The 24,983-nt window shown below is 41.4% G+C and overlaps 2 protein-coding genes and 1 pseudogene across 12 annotated transcripts in view; 1 reads left to right on the top strand and 2 right to left on the bottom strand.

Annotated features, from left to right (window-relative positions):
• LOC118710221 (zinc finger protein 345-like) overlaps nucleotides 1-23,079 on the bottom strand; it is a 50,827-nt gene extending 27,748 nt beyond the window's left edge. For 4 of the 11 annotated variants that reach the window (XM_045575979.1, XM_045575980.1, XM_045575970.1 and 1 more), the window contains exon 1: nucleotides 22,790-22,844. Coding sequence is in view for 3 of the 11 variants with exons in the window: in XM_045575977.1 (XP_045431933.1) it covers nucleotides 11,369-13,422; nucleotides 21,088-21,214; nucleotides 22,692-22,724 (2,214 nt within the window). In the remaining 8 variants the exon portion in view is untranslated. Of the gene's footprint in view, nucleotides 1-9,669; nucleotides 13,423-21,087; nucleotides 21,215-22,691 lie in introns of those variants that run through there. The other 7 variants (XM_045575978.1, XM_036422703.2, XM_045575977.1 and 4 more) reach the window with 6 other exon arrangements.
• LOC118710247 (40S ribosomal protein S28-like) lies at nucleotides 2,054-2,367 on the bottom strand. Its single transcript, XM_036422727.2, has one exon. The coding sequence runs from the start codon at nucleotides 2,353-2,355 to the stop codon at nucleotides 2,146-2,148; it is 210 nt and encodes a 69-aa protein (XP_036278620.1). The 5' UTR covers nucleotides 2,356-2,367; the 3' UTR covers nucleotides 2,054-2,145.
• Nucleotides 2,861-5,326, top strand: LOC118710249 (annotated as a pseudogene).
• Nucleotides 23,080-24,983: the final 1,904 nt, after the last annotated feature.

Here is a 24,983-nt window from a genome sequence, read left to right as displayed (position 1 = left end):
CAAGTTTGGCTCAGTGGATAAAGCTTCAGACTGCAAACTGAAAGGTCCCAGGTTCAATTCCAGTTAAGGACATGTAACTTGGTTGTGGGCACATCCCAGTGGGGGCTGTTCAGGGGGCAGCTGATCAATGTTTCCCTCTCATTGATGTTTCTAACTCTCTATCTCTCCCTTCCTCTCTGTAAAAAAATCAATAAAATGTAGTTTAAAAAAAATATCTTACCCTTTTGTTCTCCCTGTGTTATCTACATTAATAATATGCTTCTTGTTTACCGATGTATTGTTGACAATTACCTGAAAGAGAACTTGGGATGCTTCACGAGCTGGAAAAAGTTGAGCTACATCAGACACCAGGTCAATTACACACATTTATTCTATATGTATAAAAGGCTAAGCTGATTCGCCCGAGTGATACATATAAAGCTTTCTCTGGTGCCAATTGCACGCATGTGTTTCAGTCTGTCATTGTCAATGGTAAATTTGGTTTTGTTGACATTCTGAAGCTGAAAGAAAGCAACGGCGTTACATGGAAGAATGACAATTAAATTTGATAATAATAACAGTGATCCGAGTAGATATATCAATAATTATGCCTATGTAACCATAGTTGCCATCATATTCAGAAATGAATACGAAGAAACTCGTCTTGCTCATTCATTGTAAATGAGATCCCAATAATCCCAACGCCAGTAAAATGAAACAAATCAGTATCCTGTATCCTACATTACATGCAATTACGTATCCTATTCTTTTCCCACCTTGTGAAAAGGCTGGCAAACGAATATTGCATTAAGACTCAGAGACAACAGGGCCATCGACAAAAATATTAGATTCAATGGATGATGATGAAAAGAAAGCTTCCCCATTGATTCCTTCCAAAAGGATTACTCCTTCGGCAATACTGTGTTACAAATTAGAATTGAAAGTAGGTGCAATCATCATGCTATTAAGAGTCTTAACAGTAGCCGAAACCGGTTTGGCTCAGTGGTAGAGCGTCGGTCTGCGGACTGAAAGGTACCAGTTTCGATTCCGGTCAGGGCATGTACATTGGTTGCGGGCACATCCCCGGTGGATGTTTCTCTCTCATTGACGTTTCTAGCTCTCTATCTCTCTCCCTTCCTCTCTGTAAAAAAAATCAATAAAATATATTTAAAAAAAAAAAAAAAGTCTTACAGTAAACGGGGTCTTTGTAAGGATATTATGTTTATTACTGAAAGGTTGTGACCTAACATAATCAAATCTGAAGTATATTAATTGGATATGCAGTAGAGAGGTTTTTGATTCCAGAAATTGATTTATCCCTATCTGACACTGGCCTGTGATAGAATAAGTTTAATCAATTTATCATTTTTTTAATCGATATAGTCTTTATATCATGTTTAAAAAATTATATACATTATTGATTTTTACAGAGAGGGAGAGGGATAGAGTTGGAAACATCGATAAGAGAGAAACATTGATCAGCTGCCTCCTACACACCCCCCACTGGGGATGTGCCCGAAACCAAGGTACATGCCCCTGACCTGAATCAAACTTGGGATCTTTCAGTCTGCAGGCCGATGCTCTATCCACTAGCCAAACCAGATTTTGTCAATATCATGTTTTTGTTCTCTACATATCCTTTGCTGTGATAACATGCTATTGTTTGTTAATCAATTTATATATAATTTAAATGTACACATTACTAATTTCCTTTCATCTCCGACACTTCTATTATAAAGGGCTAACAGCGATATGAAAATATTTCTTACAATTCGCCGGGACTGGTTTAGCTCAATGGATAGAGCGTCGGCTTGGGGACTGAAGGGACCCGGGTTCGATTCCAGTCAAGGGCATGTACCTTGGTTGCGGGCATATCCCCAGTAGGGGGTGTGCAAGAGGCAACTGATCGATGACTCTCTCTCATCGATGTTTCTAACTCTCTATCTCTCTCCCTTCCTCTCTGTACAAAATCAATAAAATATATTAAAAAAGAAAAAAAAAAGAAAATATTTCTTACAATTAATTTCCTTAAAACGAAAACAAATTTGTGCACTGGGCCACTAGTTTTTGTTTGTTTCCGAATTTACACAAACATTTTATTAACAGTGGAACATCTTCCCCATGGGCTCTGTGTTCACCCTGCCAGCCAGGACCCAAGACACAAGTTCAGCACAGCTTCTGAGCCTCTCGCTCGGACTCCAATAGAGTGAGCATGTTGCCCTCGTGCACAGGGCCTTTCATGTTTCGGATGATGGAGCAGCTCATGTCGTCCATGAATTCCACGCGGACCTGTGTGCACTGTCCCTGGGAGCTGGTCCTGCCTAGCACCTTGGTAACACTGGCTAGCTTGATAGGCTGCATGCCACTCGTGTCCATGATGGCGGCAACAGTCTGGTGGAAAATGTGGGCCACTAGTTTTTAAATAAAGAATGATTGACCAAATAAAATATTATCTAATATAGCGATCTCCAGCCTTTTGAATATCACGGAAAACCAGTGGTCTGTGGACTACCAGTTGGCAATTGTTACTCTATGATGTGGATCATGTGAATATCCTACACACTGGTGGAAAAGCGACAAAAGTTAAAATCAGGTTCTTTGTATTTACAAGGAATAGTTTCTTGATTTTTAAAATATATTAATAACTTCCGAGAGAGATAAAAGCACCAATGAAGAGAGAGAATAGCTGACTAGCTACCTCCTGCACACTGGATTTGAACCTGTAAGTCGGGAATGTGACCTGTTGGCGTAAATACTATACCGTAGCCATATAATGCAATGATTCTGTCTCAAAAGCAAATGCTATATAACTTCATTAAAAACAATTCATTGCTCCCTGTACGGCCCGGGCCTCTCGTTTCCTCGTGGTGGCAGATTTCAACACTAAACTTGCACAATGTCTTTGAAACCAATAGTAGTAGATTTTGATGAAACATGGAACAAACTTTTAACGACAATCAAAGCTATTGTCATGTTGGAATACGTCAAAAGAGCAATATGGAATGATTGCTTCTCAAATATCTATGCCTTGTGTGTGGCCTATCCTGAACCCCTTGGAGAAAGACTTTACACAAAAACCAAGATTTTTTTGGAAAATCACGTATGGCATTTGCACAAGAGAGTTCTGGAATCTGAAAAGCAAGTACTTGTTATGTATCATAGGCATTGGGAGGAATATAGCAAGGGTGCAGACTATATGGACTGCTTGTATAGATATCTCAACACCCAGTTTATTAAAAAATAAATAAATTGGCAGAAGCTGACCTTCAGTATGGCTATGGTGGTGTAGATATGAATGAACCGCTTATGGAAATAGGAGAGCTAGCATTGGATATGTGAAAGAAATTATTGGTTGAACCGCTTCAGACAAACTTATCCAAATGCTGCTCCAAGAAATCAAAAATGATCGTGGTGGAGAAGACCCAAACCGGAAAGTAATCCATGGGGTTATTAACTCCTTTGTTCATGTTGAACAGTATAAGAAAAAATTCCCCTTAAAGTTTAATCAGGAAATCTTTGAATCCCCCTTTCTGACTGAAACAGGGGAGTATTACAAAAAAGAAGCTTCAAATTAATTACAAGAATCAAACTGCTCACAATATATGAAAAAGGTTCTAGGTAGATTAAAAGATGAAGAAATTCAATGTCGAAAATACTTGTGCCCAAGGTCATATACTAAATGATTAATGATTAAGGCACATCCCCGGTGGGGGGGGTGCAAGAGGCAGCAAAATGATCAGCAAAGAATGGTAGCAGACACTTACAGTTCTTACATGCAGAATGTCATAATATCATTCGACAAGAGAAAAAAAAATGACATGGCAAATATGTATGTCTTACTTCGTGCTGTGTCCACTGGTTTACCTCATATGATACAGGAGCTGCAAAATCATGTCCATGATGAGGGCCTTAGAGCGACCAGTAATCTTACTCAGGAAAATATGCCAACACTATTTGTGGAGTCAGTTTTGGAAGTACATGGTAAATTTGTTCAACTTATCAACACTGTTTTGAATGGTGGTCAGCACTTCATGAGTGCTTTGGATAAGGCTCTTACATCAGTTGTAAATTACAGAGAACCCAAGTCTGTTTGCAAAGCTCCTGAATTGCTTGCTAAGTACTGTGACAACTTACTAAAGAAATTAGCAAAGGGGAGGACTGAGCAATGAAGTGGAAGACAAACTCACCAGCTTCATTACTGTTTTTGTATAAATTGATGATAAGGATGTTTTTCAATACTTCTACGCAAGAATGCTGGCGAAATGTTTAATTCACGGGTTATCTATGTCTATGGATTCTGAAGAAGCCATGACCAATAAATTAAAGCAAGTATGTGGTTGAGTTTACCAGCAAGCTGTATCGGATGTATACAAATATGAGTGTCAGTGCTGATCTCAACAATAAGTTCAACAATTTTATCAAAAATCAAGACACAGTAATAGATTTGGGAATTAGTTTTCAAATATATGTTCCACAGGCTGGTGCATGTCCTCTTATCCAGGCTCCTTCAACTACATTTGCGATTCCCCAGGAATTGGAAAACAGTGTACAGATGTTTGAATTATTTTACTTACATGCCTCTGCACAGGTGAAGTAAAAATGAAATATTTGGGCAAACCATATGTAGCCATAGTTACAACATACCAAATGGAAGTTCTTTTAGCCTTCAACAACAGTGAAACTGTCAGCTATGAAGAGCGTCAAGACAGTACACAGGTTGAAACCAGTTTGGCTCAGAGGTAGAGCGTCAGTCTGTGGACTGAAAGGTCCTGGGTTCGATTCCGGTCAAGGGCGTGTACATTGGTTGCAGGCACATCCCCGGTGGGGGGTGTGCAAGAGGCAGCTGGTCGATGTTTCTCTCTCATCGGCATTTCTAGCTCTCTCTCCCTTCCTCTCAGTAAAAAATCGATAAAAAATATATTAAAATAAAAAAGCACACAGACGAATGAAAAGGAACTGACAAAAACAATCAAATCATTACCTGATGTGAAAATGATTAACCATGATTCAGAAAAGGAAGATATTGTTGCAGAATCTTAATTTTCATTAAATATGAACTTCAGCAGTAAAATTTAAAATTACTACATCAGTGCAGAAAGACACACCACAGGAAATGGAACAAACTAGAAGTGCTTTAGATGAGGACCGGAAAATGTATCTCCAAGCTGCTATAGTTCATATCATGAAAGCACAAAAAGTAATTTGGCATAATGCCCTTATTCAAGAGGTGATTAGTCAGTCAAGAGCTAGGTTTAACCCTAGTATCAGCATGTATTGAAGTGCTGATGGACAAACAGTACATTAAAGCAGCCAGGCTTCAGCAGATGAATACAGTTACGAAGCATGATGTTGCTCTCCTCCTGTGTGGGTGAGGCTCTGTCCACTGAGCAAAACCAGTTTTGTCGATTACTTGCACTCTTAACAACTTTCTCCAATGTGAACTCTCTTGTGATATCGAAGACCACTGCTACTTGTAAAATATCTCCCACATTTACACCATTTAAAAGGCTTTTATCCAGTGTGAATTCTCTGATGTTTCTGAAAGTTAGAATTAGTTGTTAAACATTCTCCACATTCTCTACATTGATAAGGCTTTTCTCTTGTGTAAAAGTTTCGCCACATTGACTGCATTGATAAGGCTTCTCTCCAGTGTGAACCATCTTATGAAAACGAAGCCCAGTGCTACTGGTAAAAGATTTCCCACGTTCACTGCACTTATAAGGCTTTTCTCCTGTGTGAGTTCTCTGAAGCCTACGAAGGTGACTGCTACTGGTAAAAGCTTTCTCACACTTACTACATTGATAAGGCTTTTCTCCACTGTGAACTCTCTGATGATATTGGAGACCACTGCTTTGTGTATAAGTTTTGCCACATTCACTACATTGAAAAGGCTGTTCTGCACTGAGAACTATCTGATGTCTACGAAGGCTGCCCTTAGTGTAAAAAGATTTTCCACATTCACTGCATTTATAAGGCTTTTCTCCTGTATGAATTCTTTGATGAGAATGAAGGTGAGAACGAAATGCAAAATATTTCCCACATTCAGAGCACTTAAAACATCGATTTTCAACATCAACACCTATTTCCTGAATAAACATGGTGGTTGTGGGCAACTGGGGAGTGAGAAGTGCCTGGCCTTGGAAAGTCTCCGCAGGCAGAAGCTGGGGTACCAGGAGAGGGAGAGAGAAACATCAATAATGAGAATCACTGATCAGCTGCCTCCTGCATTCCCCATACTAGGGGATTTACCCTGGTGCTGCACAGGTATGTGCTCTGATTGGGAATGGAACTGTGAACTCCTGGATCATAGCTCCATGGGGAACCACTGATCCCTTCTGGCTGGTGCTATCTTCATTCATGTCTCTAACTCTCCCTTTCATGCCGTGACACTTTAATATAGTTCCTCTTGTGGTTACCCCCACCATGAAATTATGTTCATTGCTACTTCATAACTGTAATTTTGCTACTGTTAATGAATCATAATGTAAGCTGATTGGTGGTTTAATGTCTCCGGGATGTTCCTGCAAAGATGCAGGTTACATCGTACTCCGCCCACCAGGTGGTGGAAGGGAGGATCTATACAAGTTCAAAGTTCTCCAGCATCACATTTAGGTAGAGCTGTCTCTGACCTTCACTAAGGAGGCTCCTTTCCTCCTTGGAGAAGTTCAGGGCAATGTCCTCAAAGGTCACAGGAACCTGTTAGATTTGAGACAAAGCTGTCCCTGAGAACCAGTCTGGCCTGCACCCTCTCCAATCTGGAACCATCGAAGGATGTCCTCCTGCTCGTTTAAGGGATCGGTTCTAAACTGGCAGTTGGACAATACTCTCACAATCTGGGACTGCTGGTTCCAGCCACCCACCTGCCTGCATGCCTGCCTGATCAACCCCAACTGCCCCTGTGCTACCTGCTTACCCCTATATGCCCCAGCTGCTCAACTCCAAACTGCCCCCTGCTGTCCTGATCACCTCCAACTGACCCCCACTGATGACCTGCTTGCCCCCAACTGCCCCCCCCCCCATTGGTCTGCATATCCCCAAAGGCCCCGGCCCCACAAGCCTGATCACCCACAATGCCCTCCCATCCTGGCCTGATCACTCCCTGGTGACCCAATTTCCCAGCCTGTCCTTCTTTTCATTTTTCAGCGCCTGCTTGAGCTGAGGCCAGGGCTGGCAGAAAGCAAGCATTTGGGATTTATTGATCTTCTATAACTGAAAATTTGTAGCCTAGATGGGAGGCCAGGGCTGTCCAGGGTGGGCGGGAAGCTTTGTTTCTGCAATCGCCAGGGGCAACCCAAGCCTACTGCTCTCTCCAGCTCCATGGCCATTAACTTCTTAGCTGGATTCATTTGCACACTTGCTCTGATTGGCTGGTGGGTGTAGCGGAGGTATGGTCAATTTAAATGTTTCTATTATATAAGATAGGTTCCCTTATTAAAATGCACCCAATGACAATGGTGCTTGTGGGCATCGGGGAGTGAGAAGTGTCTGGCCTGAGAATGTCTCTGCAGGGAGAAGCTGGAGTTGAAAGGAGATGGAGAGGGGGGAAAAATCAGTGCAGAGAATAATTTATCAGCTGCCTCCTGTATGCTCCACACACCAGATCCAGCCACAGCACAAGCATCCTCCCTGACTGTGAATGAGATCTTTTCTTCCTAGTTATCTGTATAAACTAGAGCACATGTGTCAAACACAAGGCCCGCGGGCCAAATCCGTCCCGCCAGGCCTTGCAATGTGGCCCACACCACGCTGTCATCACTGCACTCCGCTGCGTTTCCATCACAATGACAGTTTATGACTGTTCAGTAAACCATTCGGCCCGCGATTTAGGCTGGATTTTAGATTTTGGCCCCTTCTCTGATTGAGTTCGACACCCCTAAACTAGAGGCTTAGTGAACAAAATTCATGCGCTCAAGGGGACCCCTCAGACCAGGCTGTGCCCTATTGCAGTCCGGGAGCTCTCAGGGAATGTCTGACTCACCAAGGTAAATAACATGTATATCCATATAAACAATTATAGAGTCCTAACTGGTCTGGCTTAGTGGATAGAGTGTCTGCCTATGGACTGAGGGATCCCAGGTTCAATTCCGGTCAAGGGCATGTACCTTGGTTGTGGGCAGGACCCCAGTGGGGGATCTGCAGGAGGCAGCTAATCAATGTTTCTCTCTCATCAATGTTTCGAACTATCACTTTCCTTCATCTGTAAAAAACCAATATATTTTTTTTAAATAATTATACAGAAATGTTTGTACCAGCTGTATTAGCAATAACCAAATATTTATTAAAATGGACATGATAGTGATATAATATATATATATTTTTAAATATATTTTACTGATTTTTTACACAGAGGAAGAGAGAGGGATAGTTAGAAACATCAAGGAGAGAATCATTGATCAGCTGCTTCCTGCACACCCCACACTGGGGATGTGCCTGCAACCAAGGTACATGCCCTTGACCGAAATAGAACCCAGATCCTTCAGTCCGCAAGCTGACGCTCTATCCACTGAGCCAAACTGGTTTCGGCATGATAATGATATATTAAAAGACAGGAATATCCACCAGAGCGCTAGCCGACTTGGCTCTGGTTAGAGCATAGGCCTGCAGACCAAAGGCTTCTGGGATTGATTCCAGTGAAAGGCACATATCTTGGTTGAAGACTCCTTCCCAGCCCGGGCCATGGTCCCAGCTAATGCAGGAGGTAACCAATCCATTGTTTCCTTCATATCAATGTTTCCCTCTGTCTTTCCCTTGGGCTTTCACTCTAAAAAAAACAAAACAAAAAAAAAAAAAAAACAATAACAACAACAACAACAAATTATCCTAGGGTAATTAAAAAGAATATCTATCACACACACACACAAAAAGATGAACTACTAATATGTCTTTTAGAAATCTCCAAGAATATCTAAAATAATAATTAAAGCTAAAAAATATTTAAAAAGGCAAGTTTTCTAAAAATTAATAAATCTTTATTGCTCAGATTATTAGTTGTTTCTCCCCCCGCCCCCCCTCGCACCTTTACACCCAATTCCCACCCCACCCCACCCTCTGCCCTTACCTCCCGCCACACCGCTGTCCTCATCCATAGGTGTACCATTTCAGTTCAGTCAATTCCTGCACCCCCACAACCCTTCCCCCTGAAAATTATCAATCCACTCCCTTTCTTTGCACCTGACGCTATTATATTCACCAGTTTATTCTGTTCCAGAGATTTTAAAAACTACATTTTATTTTATATCTTGGTTTCTCTCAAAAGCCAAGTTCTTTATTAAGAGCAGCAAACAGATTAAAGGTCATGAAGTAACTACAGTCATAGATATGATCAGTATTGAGTGTAATGATGATTTCAGTTTCATGCACATGTTATGATTTATGAAACCTACACTTATACATGCAATTTACACATTATAGCTTTTAAAAGAATGTTCTTCATCTATATGCTGCACAGAATATAAACTTGCAGAGGTCACCAAGATCTGTGTACACACCACTCCTGTAGTTGTTTCCTCAAAAATATTTCTGGCCAAAACCGGTTTGGCTGAGTGTCGGTCTGCAGATTGGAAGGTCCGAGGTTGGATTCTGGTCAAGGGCATGTACTTTGGTTGCGGTCACATTCCCGGTGGGGGGTGTGCAAGAGGCGGCTGACCAATGATCCTCTCTCTGTCAATTTTTCTAACTCTCTATCCCTCTCTGTGGAAACTCAATAAAATATATTTTAAAAATATTTTTGGGTGCAGATATAGATGAAGACCATTCCTTCTATTGTAATTAGGTCAGTGTTTCTGCAAAAAGAGGTTTCCCCTCACAGCAATAGTCCTCTAACCAGTGCCCTTCATCCACGGAATTGAAATCTTTAGGGCACATGCCCCTCTGCAACAACTGGAAAAAACATCCCCTTCAATTGTCTTTGCATCTCTTGCAAAAAAGAAAAAAAATTCATGCTGCTCCCAGACATACTTGAGGTAGTCACAGCAATTCCCTCTTTGGAGTGATCTGTGTCTCAAAGCATCCATCTTCACATGAGGACTAGATGCCAAGTGTTGCCTGCAAAATTATGGGCAGCAATGTAAACCTGATTAAAATGGCTGAGCTAATTTCTGCACCATAGTCTTTCCTCTGGGCAAAAATGTTTGAGACCACATACAAGTTTTTCACATCATCATGCTTGGAGTGCCCAGATATTCTTATGAACAAACCCGTAGAATTAATAGAATACCCAAGTAGAAAGAAGACTTAGGAAAAGGCCTTCATTATTTTGCAAAGAAAGAGACCTGAGATTGGCAGTTCTCCCATTGATAACTTAGGCATTCAATAAATAAACTCATCATTAATCTAGGGAACGTGTGTCCCTGAAAATGGCAGTTCTTCTGAAACCTTATGTTAACTGGGGCCAGCAGGAATCAATACTATGTGGAGACTCATGACAGGGAAACAAGTAAGAACTAAGGGCTCAGCTATTCCTAATTTTCTTCAACAAATTAGACAACAGAGATTCACTAGGCACATGAGGATGGTGATTGATGCCATCTGCACGGACCATATAGGTGGTTCAAGTGAAATAACTTTAACAAAATAAATATGTACTGACATCGATCTGGTAGGACATCTCTGTATGTTACAAAGAGCAGCATAGATACATATAATTCCAACATAAAAACAAACACACACACAGCAGAAATAGTTGGGGGATGTTACATAATGTAGCTGATTAAATATAGCAGATACAATTCAGACTACTGAGACTTCACTTATATTATACAACAGTCAAATCCTAACTAACAAACTACATTTCCTACACATCAAGAATCTTTTCACATCAAGATTCTTTTGTAAAGAGATAATTTACAAGTTAGACTGAGAGATATCACACATTAATTTCGTTCATCAAGGCTTTCTCCACAGTGACCTCCATAATGATATTTAAGACCACTTCTACTTCTAAAAGATTTGCCACATTCACTGCATTGATAAGGCTTTTCTGCAGTGAACTCTCTAATGAGCATGAAGGCTAGTACTACAGACAAAATATTTCCTACATTCAATGCACGGATAAGGCTTTTCTCCTGGGTGAACTCTGATGATATTTGAGACCAGAGCTAACAGTAAAAGACTTTCCACATTCACTGCATTTATAAGGACTTTCTCCAGTGTGAACTCTCTGATGATAATGAAGGTTGCTGTTATGGGTAAAAATTTTCCTACATTCACTGCATTGATAAGACTTTCGTCTAGTGTGGATTCTCTGATGACAATTAAGTTCACTGCTACTGGTAAAAGATTTCCAACATTAACTGCATTTATAAGGCTTTTCTCCATTGTTAACGCCCTGACAATACTGGAGACCAACACAACTTTTAAAAGATTTCTCACATTAATTGCATTAATAAGGCTATTCTCCTGTATGAACTCTCTGATGCCTATGAAGGTTACTACTAGAGATAAAAGCTTTCTCACACTCACTACATTTATAAGGCTTTTCTCCACTGTGAATTCGCTGATGACTACGAAGGTTGCTCTTAGTGTTAAAAGATTTTCCACATTCACTGCATTGATAAGGCTTTTCTCCAGTGTGAACTCTCTGATGATATTGGAGAGCACTTCTATGGGGAAAAGATTTCAAACATTCGCTGCATTGATAAGACTTTTCTCTAGTGTGAATTCTCTGATGATATTGTAGACCATTTCTAGAGGTAAAAGATTTCGAACATTCACTGCACTTGTAAGGCTTTTCTCCTGTGTGAACTCTGTGATGATATTGTAGAGCACTTCTACCGATATAAGATTTCGAACATTCACTGCATTTATAAGGCTTTTCTCCACTGTGAACTCTCTGATGATATTGGTGACTACTTCTATTGGCAAAAGATTTCAAACATTTACTGCATTGATAAGGCTTTTCTCCTGTGTGAACTCTCTGATGATATCGGAGACCAGTTCTATCGGCAAAAGATTTCAAACATTCAATGCATTGATAAGGCTTTTCTGCAGTGTGAACTCTCTGATGACAATGAAGCCCACTGCTAGTGGTAAAAGATTTTCCACATTCATTGCATTGATAAGGCTTTTCTCCTGTGTGAACTCTCTGATGACGCTGAAGGGCAGTGCGCAGGATAAAAGATTTTCCACATTCACTGCATTTATACGGCTTATTTGCAGCGTGAAAACTTTGATGATAACGAATGCCAAAGCTACTCTTGAAAGATTTCCCACATTCACTGCAATGATAAGGCTTTTCTGCAGTGTGAACTCTCTGATGACAATAAAGCCCATTCCTAGTGGTAAAAGATTTTCCACATTCACTGCATTGATAAGGCTTTTCTCCAGTGTGAACTCTCTGGTGACAATAAAGCCCACTCCTAGTGGTAAAAGATTTTCCACATTCACTGCATTGATAAGGCTTTTCTTCAATGTGAATTCTCTGATGACACTGAAGGTCACTGCTGGTAGAAAAGGATTTCCCACAACCGCTACATTTATAAGGCTTTTCTTCATTGTGAACTCTCCGATGATAATGAAGTTTGCTTTTACGAGAAAAAGTTTTCCCACATTCACTGCATTTATAAGGCTTTTCACCTGTATGAATTCTCTGATGTCTACGAAGGACAGAACTGTGTGAAAAAGATTTCCCACAGGCACTGCATTCATAAGGCTTTTCTCCTGTGTGAACTCTCTGATGACAATGAAGGGCAGTGCTCCGGATAAAAGATTTTCCACATTCACTGCATTTATAAGGCTTATTTCCAGTGTGAAAACTTTGATGATAACGAAAGCCGAAGCTACTCTTGAAAGATTTCCCACATTCACTGCATTTATAAGGCTTATTTCCAGTGTGAAAACTTTGATGATAACGAAAGCCGAAGCTACTCTTGAAAGATTTCCCACATTCACTGCATTTATAAAGCTTTTCTCCAGTCCCAAGTCCCTGATGATGACGAAGATTACTGCTGCCTGGATCTTCCTCACATTCTTTTCTGGTGTAAAAATCTTTTCTCCTGTGAAACATCAAACCACCCTTGGAAATATCATTTGGCCTGTCCATGGTCTCATCAGCCTTTAGGTGGAGATGCTCTGACCAGCAAAGTGTGCCCTGCCCAACCTCCCCACAGGTGACATGATTCTGGGACACATTGAAATTGCAAATCTTTGCAAGTGACATCCTCTCCACACCCTTAATGAAAGTGTTCTCTCTCACATGCTGCTTCTGAAATTTGGCACTGAAATAAAATAGTTTTGCACATGCCCCACACCTCAGCTGTATCTGTCCATATTGTGTTCCTTGCAGCTCAGTCAGGTGGAAAATCCTTCTCAAGATGAGCCCACAACTCTCACAGGGGTGGCTCTTCTGGGAAATTAAGGCTGACTTGGGATTCCTGGCCTGTGACACTCTTACAGAATCATTCTGTTCCATCGGTACCTCCACATTGTCTGCTCCATAGCAGCAACCTGAACAAAAGGAAACGCTGGTGAAGTACATGTTGATCTTATGAAATCAGAACATTTTTGGGAAAACTGTTTCCCTGTCATGACTAGGCATGATTCCATGGAATGATTTTTAAGACAAGTGAGTTGAACTCTAAGGAATCAGCTGTTATACATTAGCTGGCCTCAAAAGTCAGTCAATGGTGAAAATCTCACCAGAACAGGAACAAAAGGCTAAGGTGGAAAACAAAGAAGACAAGAAGGCTTTAGTCATTGTTCCTCCACAAATGGCTTCTTTTAGGACCTTTCATGCTAGGGACCTGGGTCTGTGTAGGATAATTTGTATGTGCTAAAAGCCATACAACACAATTGTACTGAAGCACAGGATGTTCAAGGTCAATATAATATGTCTACATGCCAAGGCTCTGCAAGCATCATGGACCTAGGTTGGTCTGCAGTAAAGAGGGACTTGTGAAAGAGGTAGAAGGGCAAGGTGTAAAGAGATTAAAGTTATCTGTGGGCATGGAATCTAGGTAGATATGGTCATTATTACACCTGAGGAGCAGGCAAAGTGTGAACAATAAGACAGTAGAAGCAAAATTGAGTGAGGAATGGGTTGTGGAAGCAAAATACTTTTGAACAAAATGGGTTCCCAGTTATTACTTTAACAAAGCCCTGGTGTCAAAACCTTCCCAACAGGCCTTCACCAAGGCAAGAACGCCTCTGGGTGCACCTTTTCCTTCATAACGTCATGTTTCTTCTGTGATGCACAAATGATTCTTCCCCATGAATCCCAACTGAGTCGAACATGGGATTCAGATGATATAAATCCAAAAGAAAACAACAAATAGATGTATTGTGAGCACTGTTATAGAACTACAAAGCACAACAGAGATCATGCGGAAAAAATCTGAGTAGAGATTGATTTATTTATTTATTTATTTATTTATTTATTTTAAAGATGTATTTAATTGATTTTTTACAGAGAGGAAGGGAGAGACAAAGAGTGAGAAACATCAATGAGAGAAAAACAAGCAAGATGTGAGAGTAAGAAATATGATAAGCCTTTCCACTCTCAGAACAAGAATGGCAGCTCTCCATGAACAGAAACAACTACAAAGGGTTGAGTACATTGAAACCCTGGCCACTTTTGCTCAATGGCTGAAGTGTCAGGCTCCACACTGAAGAGTTGAGGGTTTGATTCCTTGTCAAGGTTACACACCTTGGCTGAGGTTAGCTCCCTGCCCCAAGTGGTGAGTGCAATAGTCAACCAGTCAATGTATCTCTCTCACAGCAATGTTCCCCACTGTCTCCTTGCTTCTTCCTTTCCCCTCTCTCTGAAATGCAACAGGATATAAAAATAAACAACCATAAAAAAAAAACCACCAAAAAACAGATACAAACAAACAAGTGAGTATTAAAAAAAAAAAAATTGTAATGAAAGAAAAAAGAATTCAGTAGAGCCAAAAAGAGTAGGGGCTGAATTACAAAGAGATAACCAGAGTAGATTACCAAACATATTTACCTAGGGTTAATGTGGGTGCCCTGTCCAGAGAACAACAAATGTTCAAGGCCAATCTGAGCTTGGGAATCCTAATCAGAGGCTTCAAGGCAAATTTGCTATACACAGTCACAAAAGAAGGACACAGCAAGGTATATTAGTCACTGTATAGGTGTGCACTTCTATAACCAAAAGAATAATGTCACTATTTCCAAAGAAGCCTCTTTGGTCTAAATCGTTATAAAGTGTGTTACTGACCAGGCAGTATGCACCTGCGTGGTGGGATTGCTGTTTGTGAGGCTGCCATGTTAGCAGTGGTGACTTAGTTTGGCTCTTAGGCTGGCTCCTACATTGTGAGCGAAGACACAGTGTTAACCAGCCAGCATGCAGCTCTCTGGTTTATAGACTACTGTGTAGCACTTTACTTTGAAGAACTGTTTTCTCTAGTGTCTCCTTGGTAGCAATGGTTACATAAACTACAATTAGGACTCCCTTATATCCACACCACTTCCTATATCTTCTTCATCTAATAACCAGCGTCCATAATTGTCCAGTTCCAGGCAGAGAAGGACCTGTGCTCTCACAGTTAAAACAAGTGTCATGCTGAAACTGGATTGGCTCAGTGGATACAGCATAGGCCTTTGGACTTACAGGTCTCAGGTTTGATTCCAGTAAGGGCTTGTACCTTGGTTGCGAGCACATCCCCAGTAGGGGGTGTGCAGGAGGCAGCTGATTGATGTTTTTCTCTCATTGATGTTTCTGACTCTTTGTCTCTCTCCCTTCCTCTCTGTAAAAAATCAATTAAATACATCTTTAAAATAAATAAATAAATAAATAAATAAATAAATAAATAAATAAATAAAACAAGGGTTAGAGTTTCCTACATCAATCACTGCACTTGTACAAATACTGACCCTATTGGCCTACTCTGTGAAAAATTCTGGACATTTCTGTATTTACGAATCACGGAATTCTGTGCAACATTTGTGAACTCTCCAAGGTCTACTTAATGAGCAGTCCCCATAAAATTTATCAGTATGCATCCCAAAGGAAATCCCGTTTGCAACAACTATCCCAGGAATAAAATATAAATGAATATGATCCAAATAGTATTTGACACCAAAGCCTCTGAAACCATCATTTGTAATTAAAAAAATAATTCCTGCTGAAACCTGTTTGGCTCAGGGGATAGAGCGTCAGCTTGCGTACTGAAAAGTCCCAGGTTCAATTCCGGTCAAGGGCACATACCTTGGTTCGGGGCACATCCCCAGTGGGGGGCGTGCAAGAGGCAGCTGATCGATGTTTCTCTCTCACAGACATTTCTAACTCTCTATCCCTCTCAATTCCTCTCTGTGTAAAATCAATAAAAGATATTTTTTATTAAAAAACTAAAATAAAATAAAAAATAAAATAAAATAACAATTTCCTGCCAAAGCCACTGTGGACCCATAGACTTTTTTTTTTTTTTTAACCATAGACTTTTTTTTATTCTAACCTCAGCTCATGGAGCTTCAAGGACTTTCCCAAACCTGAAACAACACCCCATCCGGTCAAAATCCTTAATTCCATATGCCAATGAATGATTTCTTGAGCTAGAATTGGTCCTAGAGTTTGAAAGGAGAAATTGCTTCATCAAATGTGTAGACATCAGAGAGAGAATCCAAGATGGCTGCTCAGGTAGACACCTAGCCGCAGCCACACACAACAATTTCAATAAAATACAACTAAAATATAAAATGGACTTTATGCAGAACTACAGGAAGGTCAACTGACTGGAAATTCTACAACGAGAAGCAAGGAGAAAACCAGAAGGAAGAGCGGAGGAGCTGTAAAAGCCTAAGGTATGGAGACACGTCGCACGCGCACGGAGAGGACAGACCCAGAGAGGAGGGAGGATGAGTGCCTGGCTGGCGTTCCCAAGCGGGAAGGAAATAAAAGCTCCGACTGTGCTGGGCCCCAGTTCCGACTGCTCTGAACCCCAGTTCTAGGCCAGACCCTGGGGACCCAGGCTCACACAGAGGGAGCTGGGCTGCGAGGCGAAACCCCGGGGGAGCAGCGAAAGGAGGCCCCGGCGCGCACATTGTGCGCACAGAAGGGTCGGTTGGCTGTGCTGCAGGATTTCCCCGGTGGGAAGGAGACTGGGGCTCCAGACTGCTCTGAACACCACCTCCAACTCCACTTCCAAATGACTGAACCCCAATACCGGACTAATTGGAGGAAAGCCTAGACTGTTTGGTAGCAGGCGAATATCGAGGGTACCTTTCTGTCAGAGGCGCTTGCAGTGAGTACTGAAGGACCCTGAGACCCAGGAGCCGCATAGGGCGGGGCTGACGGAAGCCAAGGCTGTAGGCTACACCCTGAAACCCCATCCCATCTGTAACTGCGAAATACGACAAAGAAATATATCACAAACAAAAGAAATGGAGGACAAAAAGCGACTGGATATAGAGTTCAAATCTACGCTTATAAAGTTTTTCAAGAATTTCCTAGAAAAGATTGTTAAGACCTATGAGGATAGGAAAAGAGATCAACTAGAATTAATAAGGAATCAACAAGAAATGATAAGGGATCAACAAAAAATAAAGAATACATTGTCTGAAATAAAAAATATTATACAAAGTCCTAAAAACAGACTGGAAGATCGCAAGAATCAAGACAAAGATTTAGAACACAAAGAGCCAGAGGACACTCCTCTGCAGAAGGGAGAAGATAAGAGAATCCAGAAAGTTGAAGATAATGTAAGAAACCTCTGGGACAATTTCAAGCGAACCAACATCAGAATTATGGGGATTCCAGAAGAGAGAGAGCAAGATACCGAAAGAGTACTAGAAGAAATAGTGACAGAAAACTTCCCCCACCTGGGGAAAGAAATAGACTTACAAGTCCAGGAAGCCCGCAGAACCCCAAACAAAAGGAATCCAAGGAGGACCACACCAAGACATATCATAATTAAAAATCCAAGAGCAAAAGACAAAGAGAGAATATTAAAAGAAGCAAGAGAAAAGCAGGTAGTGACCTATAAAGGAGCACCCATAAGATTGTCAGCTGATTTCTCAACAGAAACCATGCAGGCCAGAAGGGAATGGCAAGAAATATTCAAGGTGATGAATAACAAGAACCTACAGCCAAAAATAATCTACCCAGCAAAGCTATCACTCAGAATCAAAGAACAGATAAAGAGCTTCACTAATAAAAAAAAGCTAAAAGAGTTCATCACCGACAAACCAGAATTATATGAATTGCTGAAGAGGGTTATTTAGGAAGAGGAATAAGATAAAAATAAAAATTATGAACAACAAATACGTAACTATCAACAAGTGAATCTAAAAACCAAGGGAATTAAAAATTCTGATGAACAATATTAACTGGTGAATATAATAGAAGCAGAGGTATGGAAGGAGAGTGGGCTGATAATTCTCGGGGAAAAGGGGAGTGGGAGTGCGGAAAGAGTCTGAACAAAAACTGTGCACCTATGGATGAGGACAATGGGGGATGGGGAAAGGACAGAGGGTGGGGTAGGAACCTGGTGGAGGGGAGCAATTGAGGGGGGAGGAAGAGGAACACATTTGTAATATTATGAACAATAAAGATTTATTTTAAAAAAAAAACAAAAAACATAATAAAAGCCTTACATGATGAACCTAAAGCCAAACATCAGACTCCATGGGCAAAAACTAAAACCATTTTCCCTATCAGGAGCCACACAGGGAAGACAACTTTCATCTCTCCTGTTTGATATAATACTGGAAGTGCTAGCCATATTGAGCAGTCAAGAGGAAGAAATGAAAGGTATCCAAATTGCAAAAGAAGAAATAAAACTGTCATTATTCACAGTTGACATGATATTGTACATAGAAAACCATAGAGACTCCATCAAAAAACCACTAAATATAATAAATACATTCAGGCTGGAACTAGTTGGGCTCAGTGGATGGAGCGTTGACCTGAGGACTAAAGGGTCCCAGGTTACGTTCCGGTTGGGGGCATGTGCCTTGGTTGTGGGTGCGTCCCCGGTGGGGGTGTGCAAGAAGCAGCTAATCGATGATTCTCTCTCATTGATGTTTCTAGCTCTCTATCCCTCTCTCTTCCTCTCTGTAAAAAAAATCAATTAAAAAATATTTAAAATAAATAAATACATACATACATACATTCAGCCCTGCAGCAGGATACAAAATTAACACCCAGAAATATGACTTTTTTACACACCAATAATGAACTCACAGAAAGAATAACAAACAATCCTATCTACCACTGCAATAAAAATATTAAAATATCTAGGAATAACTTTACTAGATTGAAATTTACACTTAACATACTCCAAAACTACAGGAAGGGTCCCAGGTTTGATTCTGGCCAAGTGCACATGCCTGGGTTGCAGGCTTGATCCCCAATAAGGGGCGGGCATGCAGAAGGCAGCCAATGAATGATTCTGTCTCATCATTGATGTTTCTATCCATCTCTACCTCTCCCTTCCTTTCTAAAATCACAGAAGAAAATACTTGCAAATCATTAATATATATTTTAAAGAAGAACAAACTGTGGAAGATCTACATAATGGCACATTACACTGCTGTAAAAAAAGAAGAAAGTCTTACTCTTTGCAACAGCATGGATGGACCTGGAGAGCATTATGATAAGTGAAATAACCGAGTTGAAGAACAAGATATATCACATGATCTCACTCATTTGTGGTCATAGGGGAAAGAGAAGTCATATGCAAAACATATATAATACTTTAAACAATAAAGAATTAAAAAAATATGTTGAAAATACCCCTAGTACACAACACAATCTATAGGTTAAATGCAATCCTGAGGATAATTCTATTATATGTTATTTTACAAAGAAATGAAAAGAGAATCTTGAAATATATGAGAATAGCAAAAACAAAGCTGGTAGCATCACACTTCCTGACTTCATTTTAGTACAAAAAGAAAGCAAATAAATAGTGTGTTGCTGGCAAAACATAGACACATACATCAAGAAAAGAGAACAGAAAACACAGAAATAAAATCAGGCATATCCTTTCAAGTAATCTCTGATAGAGCTGCAAGCCACAGAAGAAGGGAAAGATAGTTTCTTCAATGAATGGTGCTGTGGAAATCAATACTTTCATGTAAACACAACAATGGTGCTGTGGAAATCAATACTTTCATGTAAACACAACACCACTGCATGACAGAATTGAATGTTAGCCCTAAAACTGAAAACTCTTCAGGACACTCTAGAGAAAAAGTTTTGGAGGTTTGTTTTGTACAGGATGTTCTGAAGGTGATACCCACCACCAGACAAAAAAGAAAAAACTGTCCAGATTGCAACAAATAAAGAAAAAAAGCTACTTCTCAGCACAACAGCAATAAACAAAATGAAAAAAAAGGAAATGTAAAGAACAGAAGAAAATACTTGCAAATTATCTGAAGGAATTGCTTGGAGAGAATGTGGATTCAGTTTTGATCAGCATAATGAAGCAAATATTGCAATATGGAAAGAATTTCACACAATTATGTGGAATTCCCAGGAAACAATAAAGCTATGTTAATAATACCATGGTGCAGGCTAATAACAATACAATGAGTCTATCTTAAAAGCAAACTCAATATAACTTCATTACAAACACATTATTCTAAGCACTAGTAATAAGCACCTGAGCTTCATACAAACATGGTGGCACTAGACCTGCAGAACCCAAGGTTGCAAAAACATGGACTTTGTAGAAAAGCAGGTGTGGGGGAGCAATATTTGCAAAGCGCAATTAAGCACACGCAATAATATGTGTTCCTGTATGTCATAAGCCTTTAATATATAAAATACACAAGGTCATCAAAAGAATGTTTAAACAAAAAATAGTTATTAACCAGGATAAGGATGTAGAAACACTTCTTCTCAAAAATGGGTACAAATAACCAAATGGAATATAGAAAATGCTTTCCTCACAGAAAAAAGTGGAATTCCTCATGCTTCCTGAAACACTACTTATCCTCAAGTCCTTCCCTGTGAATGTAGTCCAGCAGGGAGAATTGGGGCTTCAGCAATAGAAGAGAGCAGTGGGAACAGACCCACCCTCCCCAGGAAACTGGAAAATCAAGCAGTTCCACAGTCTACATGGGAGGACAAAGCACACCCTGAGGGATGGGGCCTGGAAAATCGCAAAGCCAAGTCCAGGTCACTGGTGAGAGTGAGGGTCTTACCCAGCGAGGATACAAGTTCAAAGTTCTCCAGCATCACATTCAGGTACAGCTGTCTCTGACCCACATCAAGGAGGCGCCATTCCTTCCTGGAGAAGTACAGGGCAATGTCCTCAAAGGTCACACCAACCTGTCAGAATGGAGACAATTGACACCAGAGTTGTCTCTGAGAACCAGTAATTCTCCTGACAATCATTCCCCACCCTCAACCACCTCCAGGACAAAGAAAACCCTAATGCCAGTGCAGACTGCTCTCTCACCACAATCTCATTACTCACTGGGATTGCACTCAGCAGAGCAGCTGGGTTAGGTGGGAAGCATTGGGGGAGAGTAGAGAGCAATGTCATTTAAGCTCTGGGCAATGCTTGCAGAGCCCCAGCCTTCCTGCCCAGCAATTCCACTACAGTGTCCCAGACAATGCCTCCAAGACAAAGCCAAGTCTGAGTTTCTGCTTCACATTTAAGTCCCCACACAAGGTTCCGGGGACCATCAGCTCACATTTCCTCCAGATGTGCACACCGCCTAGTAATCTTTATCCTTGTGGACAAAAGGACCCACATGCTGACCTGACAAGCTCAGGGGAGGCCTGCATGGCAGTCTTGCAAACTCAGAGACCTAAAGGAACCACAGGATGGTCTGAAATTAAACTTTAACCAAATACAGTGATGGTGGGCAGTTACATCCTAGGATGGTATCTTCACTGCCAAAGTCAAGCTTTTCCTTAACTGAGCCTATCTGTGTTTTTGCATCTAAGATAACATACCCTTGAAACGTCTGGGTAACTTGAAACTTCCCTTTTTCTGGAACCCCAGGGGGACAACCGGATGTGGTGGGCTACAGGACAAATACCACAAATGCTTTCATTATCATATTAATTGTTCCTGTATCCACCTAAGTATGTGTCCATCACTTTACTTTTTATCCAATCCCAAGGGTTTCCCACCACTTTGGTTTATCCCACCTCCTTAATCTATCACTAATCAATTTCATGTAACCCATCTATGTGCCAACTTTGATTGCAATGAATAAATACAAATGTAACCCGCCATTCTGAGGAGCCTTATCTCCATTCATTGAGGTTTTGCTTCCCGCCTATGTCCACAGTTTGGCTCAAAAATATACACAAAAAAACTCTTTTAGAGATTTCAATGGTCTTTTAAGTTAGCTACTTCTTTCCATCTTCAGTCCCGGGTTCACTCCCTCAGCTCTGCCACCTTCCTGCTCCAATGCCACTGGGTCTCGCTGGGCTCCCCATGAACTTGGCACATGGCATGTGGAGAAGCCTGTCTCCCAGCGGGTCCAGGACCACCCCAGGCCCCTGAGGGACCACACAGCGGGGAAAGCCCAAATGAGGCCGTGAGTCCTCCCTGCAGCCTCCGATAAGCCCGCCAATCCTCACAGCCACACCGTCAGGGGAACCTCAGAGGCCGGGCACCCCTGTCCTCTCCGCCCCGCACTGGCTGTGTCCTCAGAAGCCACCGCGCTCCTCCCTCCCCTCCGCCTTCCTCACGGTCCTCCCCGCGGACGGAGCTGCAGGAGGGACAGGCCCGCACCGGGCTGTGGGGTGCGGGGTGAGGAGGCGGGGGGCCTTGGGGACAGGAACTCACCTCAGCGAAGCCCCTCAGCGCGGGCGCCGCCATCGCGCTCTGTGGGCCGCGCGGGGCGGGGGCGGCGGGAGCGGAAGCCGCGGCAGGAATGGCGGGGCCTGTCCCGGCCCTGGCCGGGGTCCGGGCGGTGACTCCGAGCTCCAACCCCACGTGTGAGCGGTGAGCACCACGGGAGGCTCTCACAACGGGCAGTGAGGTGGGAACACCACGCTCCAGTCCTGAGATAACACCTCAGAAGACAAAATCCCGCCAAAAGGACTTGGTCCCGTCCCAGAGAAGGGGCCAAAAGGAAATACCTTATTTGAGCCCCCATTGGCTCAGCCTGGTGGCATTCCATGCGTGGCCTTGTGGGTAATGTAGTTTCTCCCCTCCAAGGCCAGGGTCAGGTGTTGCTTAGTAGGCACAAGCACAGCTTTAAGGGGCAAATAGCCCAAGAAGACAAGTATTCTCAAGGTCACCTAGCCCCTTCAGGGGATGTGATGTCTGGAGCAAGTATGTTTCCGGTGACCCTGCCTGGCTTCCTTTAGCTGCAGGTTTTGCATATCTTTCTTCAGGACCTGCTCTTCCTAAATGACAGGCAATGTTTCTTCATTCAGGACTTTTGGCATGAGGTGCCTGTAGGCCAACTATAGCTTGCACAGGCTGCTCAAGTCTCTAACTAGTTCTAACCTGCCTCCACTGAATCCACTGTACAATGTTAATGTCACAGACACTCATAATAAGAGCATGTGCTTCTGAAGCCATCCAAAGTGTTAGCATCACATGGGCTGCAGTGTGGATAAGGTGGCCAAGAGACATGTGAAAAAAATGCTCAAAATCAGAGAGATGCAAATTAAAGCAACAGGTATCACCCCACCACTGTCAGAATGCTTGCCATCAGCAAATCAACAACATTGCTTTGGACTTTGGGAAGTGAGAAGTGTCCGGTTTGGGAACATTTCTGCAGCGAGAAGCTGGAGATCAAAAGAGATGGAAAGAGAGGGAGAAAAAAAAATTAATGCTGGGAGAGAATCATTTATCAGCTGCCTTATATATGCCCGAAATTCTGTATCTAGCCGGGCACAAGCATCCTCCCTTACTATGAATGGAATCGTGTCTTCCTAGTTGACATGTATAAACTAGAGGTTTACTGAACAAAATTCATGCACTCAGGAGGATCCCTCAGCCCGGGCTGTGTCCTCTTGCAGTCATGGAGCCCTTGGGGAATGTTTAGCTCACATAGGTAAATAACACATATATCTACATAAAGAATTATATAGAGTCTTAATGGGTTTGGCTCAATGAATAGGGCATCTGCCTATTGACTGAAGGGTAGCGGTTCGATTCCATTCAAGGGTTTGTACTACCCCAGTGGGGGATGTGTAGGAGACAATTGATCAATGTATCTCTCACATCGATGTTTCAAACTCACTATCCCTCTCCCTTCCACTCTATAAAAAATCAATAAAATATATATTTTAAAAAATTAAAAAAACGTACAAAAGAATTATACAGAAATGTTTGTACCAGCTTTATTAGCAATAGCCAAATAGTTATTAAAATGGACATGAGGGTGGTATAGTCAAAGATATGAATATCCACCAGAGCGTTAGCGATTTGGCTCTGGTTAGAGCATCAACCTGCAGACCAAAGGCCCCTGGGATCGATTCCAGTAAAAGGCAAGTACTTTGACTGAAGATTCCTTCCCAGCCCGGCCATGGTCACAGCTGATGTAGGAGGAAACCAATCAAAGTGTTTCCTTCACATCAATAATTCTCTCTGCCTTTTCCTCTCCCTCTCAAACTCTCCAAAATAATCAATTGGAAAAATATCCTCTGGTGTGGATTAAAAACAACAAAAAGAATATATATATATAGATGAGTTACTAATATAGCTTTTACAAATTTCCAAGCATTTATAAAATCATAATTAACACTGAAAAATACTTAGAAAAAGCCAAGTTATTTAATAAATGGAAAGCAAGTCCAAGGTTAGTAGGAAAACTGTGAAAAACAGCAAACAGATCAAATGAGGTCATGAAACAATTACATAGTCACAGATATGTTCAGTATTGAGTGTCATGACGGTTTCAGCTTCATGTACATGTTAATATTGATCAAGTACTACACTTACTACACTTACCAAATGCAACTTACTGTAAAAATAATGGCTCAAGATAAAAGAAATATACTTTCACCTAGTTTGGAATAGGTTTGGCAACTTTATATTCAACTCACATACATAAGGCCCCTGGGCAAGTCTCATCTCAGTGACAGTAAATGTATCAATAAAGAACTTTCACCCAACATCAAA

Source organism: Pipistrellus kuhlii, unplaced genomic scaffold (assembly GCF_014108245.1).
Source record: "Pipistrellus kuhlii isolate mPipKuh1 unplaced genomic scaffold, mPipKuh1.p scaffold_m20_p_71, whole genome shotgun sequence".
NCBI lineage: Eukaryota > Metazoa > Chordata > Mammalia > Chiroptera > Vespertilionidae > Pipistrellus > Pipistrellus kuhlii.
The sequence above is the reverse complement of the archived record's forward strand: the minus strand, read 5'-3'. Positions and strand labels throughout refer to the sequence as shown.

What these genes read in the sequence shown, in the direction of transcription:
- LOC118710247 (XM_036422727.2), bottom strand. Translation starts at nt 2,355, where the DNA reads ATGGACACGAGTGGCATGCAGCCTATCAAGCTAGCCAGTGTTACCAAG.